The sequence below is a fragment of the Pyrgilauda ruficollis genome, unplaced genomic scaffold (genome assembly GCF_017590135.1).
Source record: "Pyrgilauda ruficollis isolate IOZ18807 unplaced genomic scaffold, ASM1759013v1 scaffold139, whole genome shotgun sequence".
NCBI lineage: Eukaryota > Metazoa > Chordata > Aves > Passeriformes > Passeridae > Pyrgilauda > Pyrgilauda ruficollis.
The window spans coordinates 26,745-53,279 of NW_024512432.1; the positions used below are offsets into that span (position 1 = coordinate 26,745).

Here is a 26,535-nt window from a genome sequence, read left to right on the forward strand (position 1 = left end):
AGGAGTGAAATCTTCTTTTCCCCATCTGTGCTCTTATTCAGATTAAACCTGAGCATCTCCCTTGTCAGCCTTCCTCCTTAAGAGGAGGACAGGACAGATTCCAGACTTGTATCCAGACTGATCACTTGGGAAAAAAAAATAAATTCCCAATCATCTCTCTGACAGCCAGCCTCTCTCAGCTCAGGCCTCTCCAGCCTCACAGCTGTACTGCAATCTTTCCTCCCTCAGGAGGTGCTACATCATCTGCAAGGAGTACAGAGCTTTCCTGGGAATGTCACCAGCAGGGTAACACTTCCACAGCACACAAGCCCTGGGACCAAATCAATCCACCAAGCTCTGCAGCATCCTGGGGTTGTTTACTCCTTCCCCTTTTCCCATCTGCCCAGAAAAAGGTGGGTGAGGGGGCTAAAATTTTCAAGGGATTAACACCTGGCAAATCCACGTGCTTTATTAACAAGTCTGTTTGACAGAAAAATCTGGGATTAACTAGGTTCTCATGTTTAGCATGGCAGTTCACCTCTGTTACAGTCAAATGGGGATAACCTGAAATCCCTGTGGGATGAAAGAGTCTGTTATCCCCTTTTTGACAGCAGCCAAAACTCGAGCTCTCTAGCCAGAATCCATGCTGACAGGTGTGTGGGGGATAAGGAAAAGGGGCCTGGCAGCATTCCCTGGGCTTAGGACCGGATGAAAACCCACCGTGTAAGCGAGGTGCTGGCGGGACAGGGTCACAGAGCTTTTGCTGGCCACGGTGACAGCCAACAGGCAGCCCGGGGCCAGCTGCGGGCCGTGGGTGTCCAGCTGGGACATGTCCACCCTCAGCACCGTGCTGACCGTGGTGACACCGTCGGTGACAGAGATTTCCATGCTGTCCTCTGCTGCTGCTGAGCCATCGTGCACGTACTGCAGAGCGTTCCGGGTGACGTCCTCGTAGGTGAAGGTGTCGCCTGCCCAGGGAGGAGACACACAAGTCAGAAAGACTCTGCCCAGAGCAGGAATCTGACTCAAATGACCTTAATCAAGAACTAAAGTGGCATTTAATGCCATCCTGCCAGGACTGTGAGTTATGAGGATGTTCATTAAGGAGCTGGCAGGGCAGAGGAAAAGCGGTGACCTTCCCAGTTCCAGCGACTCCTCGTGATTCTCAAGGAGGGCACCAACCCTCCTTTTCTTCCCAGCTGCTTCCTGAGCTCACAGCTAGATAAGGCTTCCCCTATGGATGCATCCTGATCTGCCAGGGGCATCTGGCTCCTCCTGCCCACCTAAACCAGCCAGGCTGACCCCTCTCCTGCGCTGAGGGAAACTCTTTCTCCACTCACCTGCTCTCATGAGCTCCTGCACATCTGCGCTGTACTTGAGCACAATGCCATGATGAGGGGGTTTCACCAGCTCAAAGAAAAGGCCCTCAGGAGCTGTATCCGTGTCACTTACAGCCAACTGGATCCCTGTGTCAGGGAAAGAGAGCTTGTGTGAATGGAGCCAAAAAAAAACACCAGTAATTCAGTCAGTACAAGAAAAATAAATAATTCTGGAGCTGCCCCAGCCCGAGAGCTGCAAGTTCCATGGAAATAGTGTGTCCCCTGATGGTGCTCAGGCTCTGTTAGGGAATTCTCTCCTAGGGTGGCTCTTGAGTGACCCCTGGGCCCTCCTGGCAGTGAGCTGAGCCCCACGCCGTGCCCCATGCACCCCACTCACCGATGGTGGCTCTGCCCCCCTGGCTGACCTCCAGGAAGGGAGCTGCGATCTGGAAGACCGGAGGCTGCTGCTCGGCGGAGAGCAGGTGGATGACAAACACCATCTCCGGGCTCGTGTGCTCCCCACCAGACACTAGGCACAGACAGAAACCATGCCTGAGTGCAGGGATGGGTTTGCAGGGCCCCTTCACCTGGGAAATTCACCTGTCTGTGCAAAAATCACCAGCCCACATCTCTGGCTCATGTCCCACCTTTGTCTGTGGGCATACACACAGATTTCACCCAGGCCAAGGGCATTTATCCCTGTCCCTAACTCAGAACACAGACTTCTCCTTGCTGGTGGAAGCCAGAAAACACATGGAAACAGAAGGATGTGTTAAACAAGCAAGCAGCTTATCTGTGGCAATTTAATTGCAGAAATGTCTCCACGCTGTATTAAAAAAAATGAGAGCGTAAAACTCCTTGTTCACACTGCAGGGACAAGAGGGATAAATCAGGCTTTTAGGACTGATTCCAGGCAGCCACTGGAAAAAGATGTCTCTAGCAAGCTGTGGCTCAGCTTCTGTAAAACACTGCTGGGAACGAGACAAATTAAAATTCGCCTGGCATGTGCATTTCCAGAAATTCCTACTGAGCGCCCACAGGTGTGCCTGCAGCAGAACAAAGGCCAAGGGGCAACGGGAAGAGCAAAAGAAGGATGAAAACTTCTCTGGCCAGGAAAGCAAAAGTGGTTGACATACCTGTGAATCGGAAGCTCACGGACTCCGGGAGACCTGGCGGGACAAACACAAGCACAGAGTGACTGTGGTCAGGACAGGAAAGCACGCCTTGGTGTGGACTTGGAGGATTTGGGGGAAAGCAAGTGCTGATGTTGAACTGGGCAAGGAGCCTTTCCTCAGCAAGGAGGAAGCCCTGCAAGGAGCAGTGGGATGCTCACCTGCGAAGGAGAAGGCCATGATCTCCCTGAGGTGAGGAGCGGCGGTGGGCGGACGATAAGCGATCCTGCCGTGGTTTATGTCGGCCTGGGTGAAGTACCTGGCTGGGGACAGAGGCCTGTCCCTGTGCTCCACGAGACCTGTGGATGCAGAGATGCCAGCATTACCAGGAGGGGTTAATTACTCCATCACTCCACCTGGTTCCACAGCTTCCTTTGCTTTCCCCTTTGGGTATTTCTTTGTACCGCTTCCAGAACAAGTCACACGGATGCAACTGCATGGAGGATGGGCTCTAGGGACAAGAGAAATTAAACAGAGATTCCTCACTCAGGCATTTCTACACAGAACCTCTCACTCGAGAGGTGGGAAGCAGAAAGCTACGGGACACAACATTCAGTATTATTCAGACAGTAGCAAAAACTGTCTGAGCTCTGCAGCACATTCCTAAAGAAGCCAGAGAAATGGGGTTAAGGAACAAGGTGTTTAAAAGCTAAGGAAAGAGGCTAAATGGATTAACAGATGAGGGAAGGAGGAGATGTGCTCAGAAAACGTGGCAATTACTGCAGCAGCAGCAGGTCCACTTGCCTTGCCCAGGAAGGAGAGGCACAGTCACGTTGTACAGGATTTTCTCACTGGGAACCTCCGGGTCTACAAAGGAGAGGTGATGGGGCTCAATCACTGTCACACGGTCCTCCAGCACCTCAATAAACACATCAGACCATGAGCATCAAGGCCAGACACGTGGGAAGATTCACCCAAAAATGCATTGAAAGAGAGTTTGCTTTGCTCTAGTTAAATATAAGACAGTCTTGAGATGTAAAGGCCCAGTTCTGAAAGCTGAACCTGATCCCCTGTCCCCTGCAGATGCACAACCTCCACACTCACAGGTGGCCAGGTTCCTCTTTTGGCCTACAGCAATTAAAAGGAGAGAAAGGAAAACCTAGTTTGATCAAGAACTCCCTGGACAAACATGTAATTTATTGTATGTGTAGTTTTCTCATATAGTCTGATGTGGCTGGACTGGATTTTCTTTTAAAAGAAAATGAGTGAAAATGACTCAGCCCTTTCAATTGGAATATAGAGGAACCAAAGCTTTAACTTTTGTTTTAAACCTGTCTAAAATTGCTCTGATCCTTCCATAACAAGATTATCATGAACCAAAGGCATTAAAGGAATTACAGTGCTGCTTAAAGAGACTTAAGTGCCCAAAACCAGTTAATTTCCACATGTTCATGAACCTTAATCCTGCACAATTAACAAATTAAACTGTTCAGCTGGCTAGGAAAAGCATCCAGCTCATTTCATAATCTTGAGCAAAATAGGGAGAGAAGAAGCTAAATTAAGGATCTGGGCACTTCAATAACCTGCTTTGGAACATGAAACATTACCAATATGGGGGAAGCAGGTTAACTTGGTGGAAGAAAAACCAATATAGATGCTGTGTCCAGTTTAACAAAAGAGTCCTCAAAGTTCCCTTGACCTTTCCCAGCAGCACAAGTCCAAGTCAAGGCTAGAGGGATGGGAGGACTCACAGTATTGTGCTTTCCTCTCAGCTTTAGAAGTCTCATTCTGAAGGAGTCTGAAGACAAATGAACAGAACTCCATCACATATGGGCAGGGAAGTGGGATTTCTGACGGAAAGATTTAAGGTTATGTTTCTTCCTCTCTGCCTCCAAGGCCTATTTGTCTCTCCCAAAGGTGGGACTCGCAGGTGGTGAGGTAAAAGGTGTTTTATGGCCCTATTGAATTTGGTGGGGAGTAATTAGCTATAAAACCCGGTGCTGTGTGGCTCTGCCAGACATCTCTCCCATCAATTTTGTCAATAATGACAACAACAAAAAGTCAGGAGCGGGAAGATAAATGGCTCCAAGCATCAGTGTGACCATGTTTCATTATCACCCAGCAAAGGTCGCCACTATTTCAAACCTTGACAAGGCTGTTGTGCCAGGGGCTTCCCACTAATCCCTCTCCCACTGCTTCCTGTGCTTTTCCTGGCCCCATGCCTGGCATGCAGAACAGGAGAAGTAGAGGGGGCAGCTGGACTTCACCCACAGAAGGCTTGCAACACAGCCTGAGAGCCCACAAAACCAACTTGAAACTCCATGATCATCTTTCCAATCAACGCAGCCGGGGAAGGAACCACCTTGGAGAGACCCCTCTCCTCCAAATGCTCATTCCCAGAGCTGCAGCTGGGATCAAGCTTACAGTGGAACTACTGGCAAAACCCATTCATTATGGTCTAAGCCACAGTTTTGCTCTCTTGCCATTCCTCCTGGCTTCTCAGGAAAGGGTAAGAATTCCATAAAACATTGATTTTGTTTCTCTTCCTCCCCCACCCCCACCTCCTTCCCAGTCTGTACATTCATCACTTTTAACACTGAGTTTTTCAGCTTTTTGTGGATATTTCCTGCACCCCCCACCCCAGTCACTCTTCTAATCTGTTTTTTTCCCATTCCTACTCCAGCCATGTGTGTGGTGTTATCACTTACAGCCATGTGCAGAGAGGAGCCGAGGGAAAGCTGAGGGGCCTTGGGTGTCTGGGGCAGAACAGCAACGTTGAACACGTGGCTTTCCAGGCTGGCTTGTGGACTGGCAGAGCTGGACACCTGGGAAGGAAAGGCCACAGGAATGGACAAGTGAACATCCTGAAGCTTTATTTTTAGAAAATGCATAGAAATGTAAGTTCTGATGAAAGGAATGATGTCATTTTAGCCACGTGCTGCACCTGCTCCATCCTAAAACCGATGAAAACAACGTGTTGGCCTCGAAATGTCCCAGCCCAAAGTTGAAGGCTTGGACATGGATAGGGGTGCCATGGTCTCCTGATGTGACCAGGTATTCCCAGCTCCCTTTCTGAGCTCTCTGTACATTTGTTGCTACTGCTCCGAGATACTAAACCCAAACACTCAACTCATGCAAAATGCATAGTCTACAAGAGGAATGCAGCAATTAAGCCAAAGATTAGCTTGTTCAACACTGACGCTCACAAATTCCTCGTTATCACTTATGTTAATTACTTTAGAAATTACCTTAATTGCCTCTGCGGTGCTACAGTAATTGCTTCTGCCTTGTAAACCAGATGTAACAAACACTGCGTGCCAGTGTTCACGTAAGCTTACTGAGGGCAGGCTGTGAAACCCTCCCAGCAAACAGCAAGGACCTGTCTGAGCAATTTTATGGCTCTTAAACCTGTGGGGAGTGGGGATTTATTTCAGTTTCCCAGCTGCTGGGGAGTATTTCTACCTTTTGGCCTGTTTGCAAGACGAAGGGCTCTGAAGCCAACATGAAATTATTAGCTTAGAAACCAAGGGCCGCGTGGCTCTGGGGCTCACCAATTTTTAAAAAGGCACTTGGAATGCTTTTCACTTGGTGTAAATATTCCAGGTTTTATGAGAGGGTGGTGTGTTTGCCAGCGTGTATTCACACACGTATCCTCGTCGTTGTTAAAACTCAGAGAGCTGCCGCGTGGCATTTCCAGGGAAAGGCCACGGAACGCCAAGGAATACCTGGAACTGGAAGGAGTCGCTCTCTACTTCAGCCCCCGAGTGCCTGTACCACACGATGCCGTCGCTGATGTCCTGCTGGGTGAAGGAGGTCGTGGGCGAGGCCGCTCTTCCGTCGGGCAACAGCCGCCACGAGTCCGCCGGGCCGTCCGCCGCCATGGGCACCAGCAGCACCACTTCCCCTGGGAAAGGCAGCGAGGAGCTCGGGAGAGCACAGGCAGCAAGAGGGGCCCTGGCACCAGCTAAAGAGCCAAGCCCACCCTCTCAGAGCTTTTTTCCACGCAGTGTCAAGTGACAGAAATAGCAGCAGCAGAGCGCCCGAAAGCCGTCAGCGGACATTGAGGCATCCCGGTGACATGGGGCAATCTTGCTAATTAATTCCGTTAAACGGCTTGATGATTCTGCTGATTGGTAATTAATCACTCTGTTATGTCCATCAGAAGCTCTCCCATTTCATTTCCCCAGACCACCCTTGAAAAGTTGGAGCGACAAAAAGAAGGAATCCAGCAAGATGCTGAATGTCACACTTCCATTGCATCATCAAACTCTGGGATAAAATTCCTTTATCAGTACCCTAATTACATTCCAGATCTTATGGTTTTGCTCATGGGAGTTCCCCTAAAAATCCAAAAATCAAATTCTATATTTTCTATAGGTATGAATATCTTTCCCATTACTCACAGACTAAGTTAGGCAGATAAGCCCTCCAGGATTCAGGACCAATTTTTCACATTTCTCTCTCTCTTACTTTTTCCCTCCCTTTCTGCAAAACGGTATTTCAGATAAAATTCTGGAGATCATTGATTTCTCCTGCTTTTTCCTGCAGCTACAAACCTGTTCATATTACTGCAATTCATCACAGCAGCAATAATTATGTTGATACAAACACAGGACTATAAATTTTAGTTAGGGTTAGGCAGCAGGAGACAAGCTCCTCAGGGAAAAATTCCTGTTTTCATGTAAATGCCTATTAAAAATGAGAAGACAGACCTTCATCTGCAGAAAACTAAGGGGGAAATACAAATTAATTACTTCTCTTCTAAAATGCAAAACTCTCATTATCTCTGCTTCCATCAGGTGCTGGCAGCTGTTATGGAAACCAGCCTGTCCTCCCAGCAAAAGGAAATAAAAAACCACATGGATGTTGCTAGAGGGACCCCTTCTAATTTTCCCGGGTCAGCAAATTAAATGTGGTGTCATTTCTTAGAAGTGCAAAACATGTTATTTGAAGACATGGTTTTTGTGAAGAAAATAGTGATGCTGAGTAAGGAAAGAGCATTTTTCTTTCCTTTCCATATTTCCTTTCCCTCCATATGACACCTCTTTTTCATCCTGTTTCTCTCCATTTATAGCTCGGTCCCAAATCCCAGAACCTTCCACACCTCCCCCTACCCTGTGCCCAGAAGATCCTCCCTAAGCATGGGGTTGCTGGTCAAAGTCACTGCCCTGAAAGCTGAGCTCAGAGCCTCTCAGAAGGAATTTGGGGACAAGAATTATCTACAGATCCAAACAACATCACCAAATCCTCTTCTGCAATCCCTTCCTCTGGGACAAATTAAATCAAAAGTCAGGAAATTTAGGGAATTCTTCAAGGTAAGCTTCTGCTCAGCAGATTCTACAGGTAGATACTGCTCTGTGCTCCTAAATGCAGATATTCACGGTGCAGGATTATCTTTTGGCACTGAGATTCTGCTCTCTCAGGGCTGTAAACATGCCAGGGTTCCACCACCACTGGAGCAACACAGATGGTCAGGAAGGGCACAAGTGCTTTGTTACTCAGCACTGCTGTGAGAAGTGGACAAAGATGAGTTCAGCAGCACTCAGCCAGCCCACCATTCTAAGGAACTGTTCCCCCAAACGTGCACGTAACGCCCTGGAAGGGTGCTGCTGTCGGGCAGCAGGACTCCAGGGGGATTTACCATGTGTGGGCTGCTCCTTGGTGATGGTGTAGGTGATGTCAGAGTCCCGGGCCCCGGGCAGCTCGGCGTGCAGGATTGTCCTGGAGATCTGCAGCATGCCTCCCTGGGGCACCCACACCAGGGAATTGCTCACCAGCCGGGGGCTCCTGGCACCCTGCAGGCACGGGGACAGCAGGAAAAGGATGACTGCAATGGCACTTCCAAGGATCAAGGAGAGTATTCTGGAATTTGTTAAGCATTCCTGGTTGTCTGCTTGAAGAAATGCTTGTGGATCCTTCTGCTGTATCCCTCAGACCCCATTCCCAGCCTGTAGAACTGACCTCGTCCTCTAATTCCTAATTTCCTGCTGCTGACCCAAGTCTTCCTCCACAATTTTGTCTTTTACCACCATCTTCATTCTTTCTGAGCATCCACCCAAGTCTTTAGTTACTCTGTGGGTTTCCTAACCTTCAAACTATTCCTGTGGGTTTTTTTTTTTAATTTTTTTGACCAATATTAATTTAAGCTTCCTGAAATGTGGATGTCAGCACTGGATTGCAGTAATAGTTTCACTACAGTTCCCTCTTATTTCAGTAACACTACTCTGGCATTCAAGGATTATATCAGCCCTTTTTGGCTTTAATTTGCTTTGTTGGACAGGTCACCAGAATCCCCACGACCTCTTCCATGCCATGGCTCTTTCTTATAAGCCCAGCTGCTGTAAATATGACTCTTTTCTGGATTTCTGCACATTCACCTTGAAACTGGCTGTGGCTGCAGTTCACCTTGAACTGTGTGATTAGTCAAAATCCTGACTGCTCCATCTAAGGGATCACCTCTCTCCTCATTTGCTGCTCCACATAATCAGCCCCCAAACTGATAAATAACTCACTGCTGTGTTCTTCTGGATCTGCCACAGAGACAGGAGAGAGAGCTACAAAGAAGTTTGTGAAAAGGAACCCCATTACAGGATGATTTCTGACCTCCTTTTGTCACCCACCTGATTTGTACTCCACTTACACTGTGGGTTTGTTATAAACATGGAAAGCTTCACCTCTTGGGTCACTAAATGACTGAGTGTTCCTTCACTGGCCACATTAAACCCATCCAGCACGTTGTGATACCATTCCCACATGGCTTTGATGCTGCTTGTTAATAAGAGCAGACTCATGAGACAGCTCTTTTTGCTTGCTAATCTATTTTTAAAATATTTTTAACATGTAAAAGTGTTTTCATCTACCTGCTCCCAGGCAGGGCAAGGTCAGCTGCCTTGAAAATACCTTGGAGGCCTCTCTTTGCTGGATCTCTAGAGGTCTGGGGTACCCCTTAACTAAACATCTTTTGCCTTTTTTGTCTGTGTTCCCCCTGGCCTCTCAGAAAAGAAAGGCTTCCATGTCCCTGTTCAGACTGCAACAGTGCCAGCAAAGGGTCTGGATGGGAAAATGCAGCCATTAGCAACCATAAGGGACTGGAAAAAGCCCTAAAAGCTGCCCTGCTCTCACCTCTGTCACCACCTTCATTCTCCTCCGCAGCCAAGTGCTGCACAGAGAAATGTGGAACGATAAGGAGAGACAAGGGAGCACAAAATAGGATAATAAAAGAAACCACTCTCAGCAATTCACCCTCACTGGCATTTACAAGAACCTGCTTAATCAGCAGTGGGGGACAAAAGGTGTTACAATGAACACAGAGTGGTGTCCAAGCATTTCCACAGCCCTTGTGATCCTGTTCAGGCTCCTTAGGGCCATGGAAGCGGTCTGGGTGAAAACCACAGGCAGGGCTCCTCTCATTCCAGGAGTCTAATACCAGCACCAGCCTTGAAAGCAATTCCTTTCTCATCCCCAGACTGCTGTGTGAGTCACAGCACTAATTAACATTAGTTACTGCCATAGCTTTAGGGGAACCTGCAGGGTCCAAATGGGACCAGGGCCTCCTTGTGCAGAGCTCCAAGGCCGCACGGAGCGCTCGCCCAGCTCCCTCAAATTGTCCTGCCCAAGCTGCTGTGAAAGACATCTCACACAGCAGAGAGGGCCAAAGAGGGGCAATGTCATCTCCCCCTAGCTCCTTCCCAAGGGGTGGGACTCCAAGACACTGTGTCAGATCTCTGCACAAAAGATTGCAAACCGCGACCTTCTCTAACGACAGCTCTAATGACAGCTCTACTTCTTGCTACTCTTTCACATTAGTAAGGAATGAAGATATCTTCAGCTTTTTCTCCTTCTGCTTTATTGCAGTTTATTACCTTTTATCAAGTAACTATGGACTTCGAATCATCAAAGCTGCACAAGTGGAGCTGTCACAAACCAAAAACTTGGGCGACCTCCAAAACCCAAGTGATCCGCTACTTCCTCCAGCTGGCTACTCGGCATTAGCGACACCTCAGGGTCAGAGCAGCACTTCTCCAGCCTCTCTGTGCGCCTGCACATACCTCGGGAGCAATCCTGATGTGGAGCAGGATGTTCTGGAAGTGGTACCCGTCGCTCACTTGCAGCAGAGCCGCGTCCTGCCGGCTGTCGGAGCCGTCGTGGGCGTAGCGCAGCCGCCCGCCCGCGAGGTCACCCAGGCGGAAGGTGGCAGGGTCCCCAGGGGCCCCGAGCAGCCTCCCGTGGCGCGGGGGCTCCAGGACCACCAGCACCACGTCCTGAGGGTTGTCACTGTCCCCCACGCCGAGCACCAGCTCCGATATCGTCCCGGTTTCCCCCCTGCCGACGAGGAGGGGCTCGTTCCTGAACACGTACGGCGCCTGGAACACAAAAGCAGCTCTGAGGTGTGTGCTGAGCCTGGGAGATTGGATCATGATCAAAGGCTGGAATTAAAAGTTTGGGGATGAGGACATCAGCTCACTTCATCCCTGGAATTCTCCTATTTCTTAGCAGCAGAGAATTGCTCTCCACACCTTTTCCCCCCATGGGCAGATCTAATAATATTTAGCATTTAAACTTAATTAGTCCCATTAAAAGAAGATTCTCATACCACATTTGGCTTAGGAAATGCAAAAACTTTGGACATTTATATAGCAAGCATCTGACTCTAGCTGATCCTCATGAGCCTTTTGAGATGACAGCAAAACCAGGTGTCTTCATCATCAGTATTTATTTCATTTCCATCACTCCCCACAGCCTTACTCAACTTATACCAAAAACCTGCTAGAGGCCATATTTCTGCTGGTTTAAATTAGTTCTCCAGTTCTTTGTCATCAAGAAAAGTTTCAATCTGCAGTGTCTATTGATCCCAATAAACACCATTTGCCATGGGTAATGCACTGCCTCAGGAGGGAGGTGTTCCCACAGAGACAAAGTCAAAGCCCTGGGAACATCCATCAGGGAGCCACCTCACCTGTGCACGACTTCCCAGGGTTATTAGGGACCAACAGCCAGAATTCCTATCATTAAACCTCACTTAAGTATTCTGGGGCAGTGACTGCAGCTCTTGCTTAGGTGAACGTCCTACTGAGGCAAACAAGAGATTAGGCTGAGCCAAGATCTCAGCACCAGCCAGAATCAATATACACACGGCAGGATCCAAACCCACAGTTTGTCTTATTCTAAAGGACAAACTAGAGCACTTCTAATTTCCAGAAGTTATGGGAACGACTGCTATGGAATATAAATTACCCATGGTGAGGGTGGGGGCTGAGCCAGGCTTGTAGGCAGGAAGGAGCCAGCACTAGAAGTGTCAAGTCATTTGGTGCCCCTCTGAGGATGTAAATGGGCCTTAAGAGCAGCAGATTCTCTTTTGCACTTTAGGGTCTCTATTTGTAAGGATATGCCAAGTAGTCACAACTCCTGATCGAGCTTTCCACACTGGAAAAAAGCTCAGTGCAAGCTGCAAAGCCTCCCTGGAAACCTGGAACCCGTTCAGGTGCTTGTACCCTCCCCGAGGTGAGACCCATATGTTGTGCCACAAACTTTAAATAACAATAATACAGGAGACAAACACACACTTGGCAGTACCATCACCTTGCCCAGAAATGGTGAGAAGTTTAAGTTTAAACAGCTCACGCTGATTTAATTCCCAGCTGTCCCAGAACAGAGCATTGAACTTGAGGGTCAAAGCTCTCCTGCCATTGGGATCAATCCTGGCCCAACTGGCCTGCAGCAAGAGGCTGAACTGGAGCATCAGCAGATCCAAAGGATAATTGGAGCAGTAGGGATTCCTCAGCCCTCGCTGATAATTGCACAGCTGATGATTGCACAGCTGCCACTCTCTGCACAGGCAAAATTACACAGGCAAACCTTTCCAGTCAATTCCCCAAGCCCCTCTCCTCCGTGTGACTCTTGGCTGCTGCCCCTAAGGGAGAGCTGAGCCCAATTTGCCTGATCTGAGCCCCTGCTCAAGTTCTGCCCAGCTCCTTTGTTATCCCTGCAAGAAACCAGGCTTCAAATGGTACCAAATTTGGGGTTGTTTCCAGGCTTTGTTACCTGTGTTGAGAAGGCTTGAATGTTGATCACCTCCAGGTGGGAGAATGACTGTTGGTCACTGACCTTCAAGGAAAACTGTCCTTTCCTAAACAGGTTCCCAACAAGCCAAAATACAGGATAATATAAATTAATGAAGTACTCTTCCAGGACTCAGTAATGATAAGAACATTATATATTCAGCAAAAATGACTGGCTCAGTGACAGAAGCTTTAGCTCAAGTTTTCTTCAATTACGTTTTTATAGTATTTTTTCCTGAAGATTCACAACAGTCACAACAGGCAATAAACCACCTTTAGCTGTGTGATAATATACCCTCATCTCCCTTTGAGTAACACTGGATGGCATCCCCAAGATCAAGTGCCAATTCTAAATGCCAGCCACTTGCTGCTAAAGAAAAACTTCACTTGTCTGCCTTCAGGACTTGCCAGGAATCTCTCTTCCCATTCACTTTTCAGTGATGCCACCCAAACATCTTGAAGTTTAAAGTATCAGTATAAATAATAAATAGAGTAATATTTAGTAATAAAGCAGCTTTGTGTCTCAAGACAAGATGCTGACATTTCATGGTGACTACCAAGTAGACTGAAAAAAAAAAAAAAAAGCAGGATACAGGAACATATGCCTGAAGTCTGGTGAACACCAGATAACCCTTGGCATCAGGACACCCTGAAAGTCTTCTTCAGATCTTTTTTAGGTGGAAGACCTCCCTGATTTATACAGCCAGAAATTTAGAACAGTTCCACCCACGTCACTCTGGTGCCAAGGTTTTATGGTGATGCAAATCAAGTGTGAGATTTGGCAGGGTGGCTGGCTTATTGCCTGGCTGCAGGAAAAATCTGCTTCCCTGCAACATCCTTTGCAGTGTGAGCTTTGCCAGCTACTAATCACCACTAATTATTGCAGGGTACTAACAGTGCTGGCACTGGAGGCAAACAAGGAATGGCTGAAAGCAAACTATGCCAGAGAGCACAGCAGCGACATCACTCGAGCATCTTCCTAATAATCAAGAAACTGTGGCAACAATCAGACTAATATGCCAGTTTTTAACTCTCAGCTGAGTGTCCTGAAGATGGGACAGATTCCTGCACCCCAAAAGCACAGAAGGTTTGGGAGTTGGGTCACAGTGACCTCTTCTGCCACGAACTGAGAAGTTTTGCAGCACCAGTTACACTACGGTACAGTGTAAGTGTGCTGGAAGTCGATTCAGCAGCAGTGGGAACGCTTCCAAGGGAAGAGGAAATACCCATTCTCAAGATACAACAATTTTTTTGGTGAGGCAAGAGCTCAGGAAAGCAGCTTCCCCCGAGTCACCTGGGCTCTTCCCTGCCGTGCACGAAGCGGACCCTCCTGTCCCGCAGGTCGCGGCAGCTGAAGCGCTGGCCGAGGCTCAGCGGCAGCTCCCGCCCGTCCTGCAGCATCACCAGCCGGCCGGTGGAGGGAATGCTGGCCACCTGGAACAGCGGCTGCCCCGAGGAACCGGCCGGATCACAGCCCAGCAGGGCCAGCTCCAGGGGCTGCACCCCGCCAATGCCCACCCTGAGGGTGCTGCTCGCACGGGAGCTCCGGGGATGCCTGCTGGCTGAAGGGAAAGGAGGGAGAAGTGTTACTGCAGGAACCACCACGGGCTGTGCTGGCATCATGCCTGTCAGCACTATTTTTTGGGTGCCATGTTCATTCCTGACCCAGGTGAACTGCAATCCATCCCAATCCCCACCACGATTTGGGCAAATCACTTCCCGCCTTGATTTCTCCATCACAGAAGTGAAAGCCAGCTGCAGACAGACTAGTAAATCTTCATTTAGAATAAAGAATGGGTAAGTAACCACTCAACTTCATTCAGGAAGGGATTTCCCCCAAGATATTTTGTCACTGGCTTTCCACTGAAGATAAATGGTGCTGTCTCTTGAGAGACACTCACCTTCTTCACACTCTCTGGTCCGTGGATTGCCATAGAAACCCTGGCCACAGGCAGAAACACAGACCTTATTCTTCAGAAACGTGCTGCTGTCACAGAGGTGGCACAGGCTGCCACTGTCACACTCCAGGCATCCAGGAGGACAAGCTGCATGGGATGGAAAGCACAACCCCACTGAGACAAAACCAGCCTCAAGCCTCAAAACTGCAAAACCAGCGCAGCCACTGGCACGCAGAGCTGCCCCCAGGCTCAGAGCAGAAACACCACTGTGTGTGTCTCACCTACCCGACAAAAAGAGTCAAGACAGTGGGCAAAGAGTTATGATAAAAGTTGGCAAGCAGTTCCTTCCTCATTTGCCCACCGTGCCTGCACCAAGCTCGCCGTGCTCACCTGCGCACTCGCGCTGTGCCTCGTCCGCGTGGTATCTGTGCCCGCATTTGGGAACACAAGCACTGCCCAGGAGGAAGAACGGGGCTGGGCAAAGGCTGCACTTGTCTGCTTGGTGGCACCGAAGGCAGGGCTGATCACACCCTGGAGAGACACAGGCAGAGAGCTCGGCCTGGCAGCTCTTGGGAGACAAGCAGGGAAACGCGCTGGAGGGAACGCTCCATGGAAACTCACTCTGGCACGTGTCTGATTCCCGGTAGAAAGCTGGAGGGCACTCTTCCACACAAGCTCCTTCGTGGAGAACGTGGCCTTCCATGCACTGCAGGCAGTCAGTCCTCTGGGGACCTTTGCAGGCGTTACAGCTCCAGTCACACTCTGGAAGAAAACAAAAATCACTTCAGGGCAGCCCTTTCTGGGGTGCTCACCCTGCACAAGGGCTTAGCACTTGGGGTCTACAAGCTGTGGGAAGGCATCACTTATTTCCACCACGGAACACTCTGCTGGGGAGTTCTGGAAATCTTTCAAGTCACGTGTCTTTTAAATCACTCCAAACTGCTGTTTCTGCAGCCATCCGGTGATACAGGATTTAGTAAAACAGAGAGAGAGACAGGTAAGTACAGGAGGCCAGATAAGCCCCAGAAAGGAGACTTAGCCTGGCAAGCTCACTCGTTATCAGCTGACCCGTGACTAAATGAATTGCTGGACCTGACCCCTGAAAACTTTGCTGGCTCAGTTACAAAATCATTTACAAGAGAGCGATTTGCAATCATCTTGTTCCACTGAAAGGCTCAAGTATGTGACAGCAGGCTGCCTAAAAACCAAAAAAAACCTGCAGAAACCTTGCAAGCAACCTGTCACTGAACAATTTTCCCCTTCCTACACCCTTTTTAAAGCAGGCCACCTGCACAGCTCCCGCTGCCATCTAACGGATTCTAAGGCGCTTGCATTTATTCCTTTTTCTCTTTCCTTTTTTTTTTTTTCTTTTTTTCCCTTGAAACCAGCAAGGCATTTTTCACCTCTGCAAGTGTTGGTGGAAAAATCCAGGTAATACTGCTGAGCACAGCTCTCGTACTGGCACTCCCCAAAGAGCAGGACCTTGGCTGCATCTCTGCACGACGTGCAGCCGGCCGCCGAGTCGCAGCTCCGGCACTGGCTGCTGCAAGCTGTGGGAACACAAGGAAAACCAGGCTCATTCTTGAGGTTCTTACCCTGCAGCCTTGCTGCTCCTCTTGTCCTCTGTGCAGACTCCAGGGTTCTTGCTTGTTTTGCTCCTTTTCACGTTCTCCAAAGTGTAAAGAGCCTCATTCCATTTGGAATAGGCTGGAACGTCCCCTCGCGCTGCTTCTTACTTTCCTTTGGACAGGTCAGGGTAAAATATTGACCCTGAATCCAAATCCCCAAATAAGAACTTTCCCTGTCTCTGTTTTTTGGGGTTTTTTTAATTTCCTCTGTGCAACCTGCATTTCATGCAACTCTTTACCCAGAAACACACAAATTTGGAGAGCAAAATAGACTGCTGCAATCCTTGGTGGGACCAAAGGCCCATTTCATTTCACTTAACGTTTCTACCTTTTTATCTGAGCACAGTGTGAAATTCTGGAGCTGCAGGGAGCAATAAAGATGTCAGGAAAAAAATAATTCAGGGATTTACTGAATCTAGGATCAAAGTCCAGAGGTTCAGAATATTTCAACTCACCTCTTTGATGTCCAGGAACTAAACTTCGCAGGAGGCTCTACTAACAGTTTGGGTGATAAATACTGACATGTTCATTCAAAACACAGTTTTAGAACCAAAAAACCTCCAAAGTAAATGTGAAAATACCCACGTTGCTCTCCCTGAAGCAAGAACACAGTGTTTTTTAAAACAGTTTGCTAAAAAATGTCACAGAAGGTCTGCATTTTATTGATGTACAAATGATTTCTAGCAAAATGTTTACCTAAAGAATCAAGCAGCTGCTTTTAGGTGCTCTGGTGCCACTCCCATTTTTCTTCACTTAAGAACACTACATGGAAAAATTACATTTTTCAAGTGCTCCAAAGAACCAACTATTAAAAATGCAGTAAAACATTCTACATGAGGTCTAAATCCACGGAAATCTGGCTACTCATGGAGGCATGCCAGAAGAGTAAGCAAAAACTGTATCTGGAAGCAAACCTGTCTGCTTGTTTTATCAGCACGACCCCGTATCTGCATTTTTAAGCCCGTGAAGGACTCGTTAAGCTTCTCACTGTTCCTGGGCCAGGATGTCATTGAGCTCAAAAATATCTCCCAGAGCCCATACGTGCACTCAGCATCTCTCTGAACCTCCTTCCAACCCCGAGTTCCTCAAAAGTGCAAAGAGACTAAAATAAACGTTGAAGAGGGACCAGATTTTCTCAGCCTGGCAGCCAACCTCCGATTAAACAATCTTCATTCCCTCCAAGTGGCAGTTTCCCAGCAGCCTGGGACAATTTGTATCTCCCTGGCTTATCAGCAGCACTTGAAAAGGCACAAGTGACACTTGGAATGACAAAAATCCAACACACTTGGCCTTGAGCCCCCTGCTCCAAGGATTACAAACACTTCTTTAAAAGCCATTTGCAATAAGGAGATTAGAGTAGCTGAATTGGCTGGCAAAAAAAAAAAAAAAAAAAAAATCTATTTGCAGTTGAGCCCCTGAACCAAATTCAGGAAGGGTGCAGGCCTCAGGAACATTCCCAGTCTACCTTGATATCCTGAGGCAGGAGCTATCAACAGGAAAGCTTTCATTAAAAAGGGGCTTGTTAATTAGGAAGGGAGATATTCTGGTGCAGCAAGCAAGAAGAGAGTCCCCACTGCAGGAGAAAACTGAGCATTTTGTTAAGCTTGTAGGAAACCAACCAGAACTTTTTTTTTTAAATTCCTATTTTTTATTACTTTCCTTTCTTTTAAATTATTATTATTGAATATCCTTTTTTTTTTTTTTTTTCCACAACAGAAGAATGGTACAAGTACTTCCAGCTATTTCCTTGAACTTATGTAAGGTGTCTCCATTTCTGCTGATCAGATGGAAATAATAGTTTCAGGAGAACCATCTATTTCAACAAAAGGCAGGTAAAGCTGACAACCACTTCAGTTTCCTCCTACAGGACCTCATCAGTGACAAAATTGGGTCTAGGTAGGATGACACTGATACCTGGACTCAGTGCAACAGAGTTATTTTATCATAACTTGGGAGAACTTAAATCAGGGTAATGCAGGACTTCTCTAACCTGAGTGCTCAGGTTCACAGTGACCAAACCACTTCAGCATTCACTCATTTTTAGGTGTGTGTGTATTATATTGGGACAATTCAAGCAGGGCTTTTCCCAGTATTTTGTATATTTGGGCCATACCATTTTGCATTTTGGAACATCGAGCCAAATAATTTTTGAGAGGAATAAGCCAGGGCCAGAGTGAACACAAAACAATGAAGGAAAAGAGAGGCCCTGAGAGATTCACATAGGACAGCAAGAGTAGGATAAAACATAACCTAATACCAGACTAATTCCACCAGATCATTAGGATGAGCTCAGGTCTGTGTCTACCAAGCTGCACCTCGTTTCTCCTGGGGTTTCACATGAAGAGAAATGGACACAAATGCCACAGTGCAGCTCCCATGGCATGTACTGGCAGGTAGTGCAGGAGAGGGGGTTTGCCTTAGTAAGGACTGATTAAAACCGGTCTCAACTTGCCAAGTTTTCATCACAGGGAAACCTACACAAACGCTCCTGCAGATTTTTACAGCAGGACACAAAGCCTCTTGTCTTTCGAGGTCAGTAACAAAACTGCAACTGTTTAGAAGTTTCAGCCCTGCTGCAGGCTCCGCTCCAGAGGCAGCTCATCACCTCTGTCAACTCCCACCACGTTTTCAGGCACCCGAAACCTTTCTTTTCCGGGCAACAGCCACAGCGAGCAAAGGAGCAAGAAAAGCCAGGTTGGAAAAGGCACCGTGGAAAGGAGAGAGGGCTGGGGGAGAGAGGCACTCACGTCTGCAGGCGTGCCTGTCATCGCTGTAGTACCCCAGGGAGCAGAGCGGAGCGCACGCGCCCGTGTGCGACAGAACCAGGCCGGCGCTGCAGGACGAGCAGGACAAGGGACCCTCGCCAGTGCAGCTCTTACAGGAAGGGTGGCATCCTGCAGGGACAGCAAAAAAAAAAAAACAAAAACAAAAGGGCTTCTGCTCAAGGAAAAGCAGGTCTCAGGGCAAGTGTCACAGGCTTCAGCAGAAAGACTCTCGGAGACCGGGAGCAGGGATGGTGAGCACCACAAGTCCTGCCAAGTCTAAGGCTTCAGTGGTGCACAGTGCCTAAGAAAGGATCCTCTCCTTTCTTTCTCTTTTTAACCTCTTCTCTTCAGCCTTCCCTTCTTAAGAAAAACCCTTGCAGGATGTGGCCAGGACCTGTCTAACAGAGAAGAGTGAAAAAAGGGCTACTACCTATCTCCTCCTCATGCTTTCTCCCAGCTAGCTTCAGGTTAGAGCCTCTTTGTCTGTGCAGGAACCATCTAGTGCTTTTCTAACAGCTCCACACTTTCCTGAAGATTCACATCCATCCCTTCACCAGGAATTGCACTGATGGAGACCAGACTACCTCCCCATGCACCCTCTCCACATTTCCCTCACGACTTTCCAGGCTCATTTCTTAGTCTGACCAAAGGGATTTAAAATATCACAGTGGCTGAGGCCAATGTACCCTATTACTTTCTCCAGAGAGGTTACATAGAAAATGATTAGTCTCTTTTACTTCTTGACAGGCCTTTATTTAAAGATTGATGCCATCATTACACCTATCATGATAGGTGTAAAATTAATCATGAGAGTGGGCAAAGGGATGAGAAGCAACCACACTGAGCTGTGCTGGGGATCTTAAAAGGCAGAACAAAATGTCCTACAGGTTTTGACATAGTCTGAAAAATGCACAACTCCATTTAAAACAAACCTTCAAACAAAAGGGAAGAAATGTTATCCCTAGGCTTACATTTCCAGGAAGGCAAAACCTCTCTCTCTCTCTCTCAGGGGCCTTTCCAATCAAGTGACACAGAGTATGGTATCTCACATAGCTCTGAGATCTCATTTATCAAAAATAGGTAAATAAACACACAGCTCCCAGAATGCTGGAGAGAAACTTTGAAATGTGACCCACCTTCAACCAGATGAGGAAATGCCACTTCCTGCAAAAGGAGCATCTCCACTGTGCTGAATTCCTGGTCTTGGTTCCTTTCTCTCAAACTAAAGTGCAATACCCTTTGCTCAGCTTTGAGCTTTACCAGGTCTCTGTCAGGCACAGAACAAGAAAAGGAGCCTTCTTCCTTCTAAGAGCCCAGGGAGTAGAAAGCAGCTCAGGCAATGACTGGAATATGAAACCACACTAACAACAGCAAGTGGAGGAGATGCAGGGCCACATTAGAAAATGAAATGTGGCCTGGGTGCTGCATCCATTGCACCAGCCTAAAAAGCTGAATGGAATGGGCTTTCTGTTTTAGGAGCTGCTACAAGCCATCACCTTCTGGGCCATTATTGCAGCAAGACAAGCCTCAGTAACAGACCTCACTTAGGGTGATGTTCCACCTCAGGCTGCAAAACATCCTGAGAAACTCCTACAGCATGAAAACAAAACTGCTCCAGCGCAGTTGGACAAAGCTTCTCTACTGGGCAGGAACCACTTGGTGGAAGTCCTGCCAAGGGTGCAGGCAGCTCCCTGCAGCCCCTGGGGGTGTGTGCAGGAGGCACTCACGTTTGCAGGCTCCTTGCTCGGCGTAGTGTCCCGGGGGGCACTCGGGCAGGCAGCGATCCCCCAGCAGCAGGTGCCGCCCGTGCTGGCACTTCAGGCACACGCTGCCGCTGTCCTGCAGGTCAGCCACGCACTGCTGGCACAGGGGGTGGCACTCTGGAGGGAACAAAGGACACTGAGCACAGAGGGACAGCACAGAGCTTAGCTGAGAACTGTAGGGAGGGCAGTAGGGATGGAAATAGGAGAGCAAATCCCGCTACCCGAAACTCCCGCATCCTTTCCTCTCTCCTCCTCCTCATCGTGTGCTCTTCCTGAGCACCACAGCGGTTTCACTTTCCCTCTGCATCCCTTCTGCCCCATTGAAGCATCCTCTTTCCATCCTTAAGTGAGCTTGGGAAAGCTTTGCACGAAGCCAGCTCAAAGGCCTTTGCTTCCCGAGGCCTTTCTCTGATTTTGAGTGCCTCTGCCTACAGGTTCCTCTTTAGCTCCGCTGGAGGCCTTGGGCACTCGCCTCCCTCTGCTCCCACCGTGGCAAAACGAGGAGCAGGACCTGTACAGCTGCACAACCTTCTCCTGTAGTTCCTGCTGCTCACATTTTCCCACACAACCCAGACACCCATGCCCTGAAACAGCCACACCAGCCCTCAAAGCCAGGCAGAGAGCGGCAGCGGAGTGCCTCAAAACCTTTTCCTTTTTCCATTTCTCCCCAGCAGGACGGAAGCTTGCGTCTCCTGACCTCTGCGTGAACTTAGGTGCTTCACAAGGTTTGACAACAAGGCTTTTGTGTGCACAAAGGTGCAGTGTAAGGCGACCTGGAAGCCAAATTAATCCTCATTATGGTAATGGAGAAAATTATAAAGGAAATGACGACTGTCTTGAATGATATGTAACAATGAGGCTTGATTTGAGTGCCTGGCCTCTTGTCAGATTTCTGCTGCAGGTTCACCTTTCTGCCTTTTGTCTCCTGTGACAGCACTACTACAGGCTGTCAGGCAATCTAGATTTACAAGCTGAGCACAGGCTCACATGGGAGCCTGCAGGAATTCTGCATCCCTAGCTGCAGGAGCCTGGCCCCAGCTGACATCCCCTGCATGTCACACACAGGTGAATCTCACCCCACCCTGCTGCAAAAGCCCAGAAGCAGCTCCGAAACTGATCCAGTCCTGACTGCAGGCAGGGATCCAAGCTTCTTACAGAGCTGCCTCCTTCAGATCCTGCTTTTGCAGGGTGTAGAACCCATGGAGTTTCTGCCCCGTGCTCTCAGCCTTGGAGCACCTGTGATTTGTATGGGCTGGAGGTGGGGTGACGAGTTTTATGCATTTATAACCAATAAAATTAACATAAAACCAATTAGTTTCTTGTATTTCCACGTTTACCTGGTAATATGTTGATCTCCTTACTGCTAAAATAATACTCCTCCAGTTGAATCTCTTGCTGGAGCCACTGGTCTCTAATAAAGAGCTTTGGCAGGGTACAATGAGTAACAAATCTGCTCGAAATGTTTCATACACAGAGCATAAAAATGAGGCTGAGAAAATGTAAGGTTTCCACACAGTCAGTATCTGCAGCAAAAACCTAGATTCTCCCAAACTAACATTTAAAAATCCAAGTATCTACAAAACTCAGTGCTGCTGCAGCAGAGTTTTCCCTTCACAAGCCTCTCTTTTCACTCCTTCGAGTGGCAAGAGTTTTCTCAGTTACTGTTTTAGGATGAATCAGCCCCATCACTCTCTTGTTCCTTTGCAAGCCTGGAGATCAAAGCACACACAACACCAAGAAAAAAAACCCAGGGCTGCCGCTCGTGGTGAATTTCAGGGACATTGGGGAGCGAGTGAGAGCGGGAGGGAAGAACTGAAGGGCTTTGTTTAGGGAGAGATGATTTCACTTTTTCACAGCAGGCTCCCTTTGAAGCCAGGACTAACAGAAGGGGGATGTTTTCCTTGTGCTTCTCAATCACACCCCTCCAGCCCTGCTTGTTTCCTGCTTCTGCCTTCTCCCTGTGAATCCTGCCTCCAGCTCAGCCAGCGGGCACAGCCTCTGGGATTTGGGTTTTCTGGAGCCTCACCTCAACCTCTGTGCAAAAATAACCCTCATCACCTTCCCTATCACTGATCTTCCCATAAAGCTGCTTCCATTGCAAAGTAGAATGGAAATACTTGCGTGGATTTCCAGAGTTACTTGACTTCCACACCCTCTTTAGCCTTCTCTTAGCAAATAAAGCAAGAAAACGGTAACCTTCCTATATGGAAATTATCTGTTACAGGTTATTCTAAGACAAAAGAGGCTGCTGGGGAGAAAAAAACATATCTGAAGTGTTTGTGAACACTCACAAAGGAAACCAGTGGCATCTCTGCCTCTCAGCTCCACCACTTGCTAAGCATATATTGTTTAAACACATCACCCCTCCTAGGGGCTCTCCAGGAAAGTATTTCCAAACAGAAGTTTTGTGTTGTGCTCTGAGGTGAGACCTGAGGTTTACAACAGAGCATGACTTCAAATCAGCACTGAAAACACCACGCACTTTATAGGCACCTCAGTGGGGAAAAAGCCTCTGGTCTTACAGGAATTCCAGAAAGCAAGACAGTGTGGTTGGTTTAAAAGGATATGCAACACTAACCAGGATTTGTGGCTCGCTTGGGTTGTTGGAATGTTTTTCTCGTCTCTCTTTTCCAAGACCTGAGAGGGAATCTGTCACTGAAACAAGCCAAGCGAATTCCTGGTGAAGTGCAACCACGTTTGCAGGGATCTGCCTGCTCTGTGAGAGCTTCCCCAGGCAGTGGGAGGTGGGAGATCCAGCTGGAAGGTCCCTGGCACCAAGGAGCCCAGACCAAAGCAGGGAAAGGGTTTTCCCTCCTCTGGCAGCTCAGCTGCTGGCTCTGTAGGAGGCTGCACACCAGTGAGGGAGTGGAAATAAGCCCCTCTTGCTCCAGCTCTCTGTGATGATATCAGTGTCTCTCTAAACGGGCAGCAACAGCTCATTAATTTTACAAGGAACTGAGGATATTTCTTGTTGTCAGAGTGTCCCTTCTGGAATTTTAAGAGCAAGGCAGCAAAGCTTGTTACAGGCCCCCTCCTGAGCGAGCTCTTCTGGTTTAGCTTTGAACATTTTCCCAACTGCACACAGGCAAAGAAAGCAAGGGCCTGAGGAACATAGGGAGTGGGAGTTCCCTTGCAGCTGGATTAAAGACCAGACTACGAGGGATTCTCTATCAGTTGGTGTTCACAGTTTCCTTCCACACCAGTCCCTCTGCATGCCCTTCCATGCAGTCAGGAAAGGATCCACAGGGAAGCTTCCAGATCAACAGGGAAACCTCGAATCAGAAAAAACAAGGGCAGGGGTTTATGAGCAGGACAAGGCTTTCAGCAGTGGTTGGAATCTTGTAAAGTTTCCTGAAGATGAAGTCGAGCTGGACAAGAAGGAGAGGGACATCTGGGAACTGGGAAAACAAACCCCACAGAAGCTGAGAGATCCAACAGGGGATGGCTCATTTGGGCTATAAAGTGAAATTAATCAATTGAGCACTCTCTGGGAAGAATTGGCACAAATTCTGTGTGCCCAAAACAGAGCTCAGGGACTAGTCTCAAACACATTCCTGTACATTTGGGCTGTAAAGTGAAATTTTCACTCTCCAGAAAGAATTGGCACAAATTCTGTGTGCCCAAAACAGAGCTCAGGGACTCATTGATTTTTCTGAAAGTTGAGGACATTTTATCTTTCTTCTGCTTAAATGTGAAATGCTTATTTGATTAACTGCTGAAAACAAGAGCTCTTTTTTTTTCCTATTAACAAGGCAAATGTTCCCATCCTCATTCAGGTAACATGCACAATAACACCATTAATTCCCAGGCAATGGTTTGGAGTGACAGTTGCTTTTCTCCAGCCCCTGTTAAAGATTTCCCCCTCCAGGTCCATAAAGTATGGCAGGTGACTGTGATGCACAGCAGGCCCTGTAAGCCAGAACACAATTCTGCCTGCAGGGTCGGGAATTAAAGACAAATGGGAAGATAATTGTAAAAATATATTGCTTTGGGAGGCGAAGGAAAAAGCTTTGTTAGATTCTGATGCAAATCATATCTTATGAGAGTGTCAGGAGTTTTAACGTGCTCTTTTATGGGACAGCTGCTCTTTAACTGATAATTAATAACTTGCAAGGGCAAATTCAGCATTTCAATCAGTGCTGAACGAGAAGAATGAGTGAAACTTAACAACCTGGACGTGGAGCTCTTTACCTCCAGGAGAACTGGCCACATACATGCTTTGCTTAAACACCAGAGATAAATTTAGCACAAAGAGCAGCACACTTCAGACTGCAGATCCGAGGCCAAAGCACAACTTTTTGGTCAAGGTGAAAAACCCTCAGTTATGTTCCTCTGCAAGGGCTCTCACAGCTTTTGTGGGACAAAGAAACACCTGGACAATGAGGGTTCCCATGCCACAGGGAATGCCCTCCACACTGCTTCCACTTCCTGGGACATCTCCCTGATGATCACTGGGATTTGGGAGCAGGAGAACTGGTCCATGACACTAAACAAAGGGATAATTAAAGAATAAACCCTCCTCAGAAAGAGTGCTGACTGATGATAAATGGCACTAAGGTTTTCCCAACACAGCTCACAGGGGAAGGCCACTTTTCCACAGGACTTCTTTCATAGGAAGCATAACGCGAATTAAGGGGGAAATAAGGTGGAAGAAATCAAGTGCACAGAGCTCTGATGTGCCAGGACATTAGTAAGTACCATTGTATCTCCTGAAATTGTGCAGAAGAGAGACACCTTTGTACTGAAATGCTGAATTATTTCCAGTCTGTAGTTATCTGGCTCCATCTTGATTCCCCAACCTGAATTCCTAGGGAGCTGTACAGTACTTTTAGGACATTTTCCTACTCCTCACACACTTTCTTCCCTGCTCTTTTTATCCTTGCAGACAAAACAATCACTGTTGTTTAAAAGGGAGATGCAGAAGTGGTTCATAGAATTAAGCTGTGGAGAGGAAAGAAACAAGTCTTTCATTAAAAAACATCCAGGACATAGATGTTCAGCAAAGAGAAGTCTCTGTGAAGGGAAATCATATTAAACTGAGAACAATAGCTTCTCAATGGATATATTTATTACTCCTGATGCATTTTTCCCTTTTCTTAGGATTCCTTATCTCATTTGGAACTGTTCAGTCTGGATTAAGCCTCACACACCGTAGCTTTTTCTGATAAAGAGAAAAAAAAGGCTTGATAAAGCTCAGAAATGGTTGGAGCAGTTCCCAGGATATGTTTGTACGTGTCTGTGTGACGGATTAAAAGCGATTTTTCTTTTTAAACAGATAAATGCAATCAGTGGTTTCAGATGATGGGCTTAAGTGCAGGCACTGAGCACCCACACAGCACAACCCCCATCCAAAAAATCCTATTACCTCCCAAAAATGCACACAGCAACGCTTGCTGTGCCAGCTTTTCTTTAGGGCCCCACGAACTGCTTCTTTAGATCACAAATGCCAACTTAGCTCCTTTTCCTGAAGCTCTGAGCAGGACCCAAGCAGCTTTCCTGGCAGTGGGGAAGCAGCAGGTCAGTGGCACAGACAGCTCATGCCCCAGCAGCTCCCCTTTACTCACCCACACAGTAGCCCACCAGGTTGAGGTACTGCTCCTCCTTGCAGCCTGTCCTGCACCTCCCACCATCCAGAGTGGCATGGGGGTGGCAGGTTGAGCATTCCCAGTCAGAGGGGCCATGGCATGTCTTGCAGGATGGATGACAGGCTGAGGGAGAGAATCAACACTCCTGGTTATGCTCCTGGTGCACTCTCTCCCCCCTCCTTTCCCAAAAACCAGCTCCCACCATCATTTACTCCCACAAAACACGGGCAGAAAGTGGCTAATGGCAGCAGGGACTGCAGGGTTGGGGTTTGGAAGGCTCTTACATCCTCATTTTGAATAAACAAGATGAGGAATGGGTTGTCAGTTTAAGAAATGTGATTTGCTGCCTGCATTAATCAAGGTATAGCTCTAGACACAATATAAGAGAGAAAGAGAGGTTGGCCCTGTTATTCCTCCCTCCAGCATAT

At 47.8% G+C, this 26,535-nt stretch overlaps 1 protein-coding gene across 1 annotated transcript in view; it reads right to left on the reverse strand.

Annotated features, from left to right (window-relative positions):
* FRAS1 (Fraser extracellular matrix complex subunit 1) overlaps positions 1 to 26,535 on the reverse strand; it is a 103,337-nt gene that overhangs the window by 22,367 nt on the left and 54,435 nt on the right. Inside the window, exons 19-37 of the mRNA XM_041459628.1 lie at positions 26,087 to 26,230; positions 20,487 to 20,639; positions 18,742 to 18,888; positions 15,770 to 15,916; positions 14,988 to 15,128; positions 14,757 to 14,897; positions 14,370 to 14,513; positions 13,763 to 14,030; positions 12,452 to 12,536; positions 10,459 to 10,773; positions 8,052 to 8,205; positions 6,136 to 6,314; positions 5,119 to 5,235; positions 3,215 to 3,329; positions 2,632 to 2,769; positions 2,435 to 2,467; positions 1,696 to 1,827; positions 1,320 to 1,445; positions 700 to 947 (exon numbers count right to left, since the gene is read on the reverse strand). Of these exons, the coding sequence (XP_041315562.1) occupies positions 700 to 947; positions 1,320 to 1,445; positions 1,696 to 1,827; positions 2,435 to 2,467; positions 2,632 to 2,769; positions 3,215 to 3,329; positions 5,119 to 5,235; positions 6,136 to 6,314; positions 8,052 to 8,205; positions 10,459 to 10,773; positions 12,452 to 12,536; positions 13,763 to 14,030; positions 14,370 to 14,513; positions 14,757 to 14,897; positions 14,988 to 15,128; positions 15,770 to 15,916; positions 18,742 to 18,888; positions 20,487 to 20,639; positions 26,087 to 26,230 (2,927 nt within the window). The remainder of the gene's footprint in view (positions 1 to 699; positions 948 to 1,319; positions 1,446 to 1,695; positions 1,828 to 2,434; positions 2,468 to 2,631; positions 2,770 to 3,214; positions 3,330 to 5,118; positions 5,236 to 6,135; positions 6,315 to 8,051; positions 8,206 to 10,458; positions 10,774 to 12,451; positions 12,537 to 13,762; positions 14,031 to 14,369; positions 14,514 to 14,756; positions 14,898 to 14,987; positions 15,129 to 15,769; positions 15,917 to 18,741; positions 18,889 to 20,486; positions 20,640 to 26,086; positions 26,231 to 26,535) is intronic.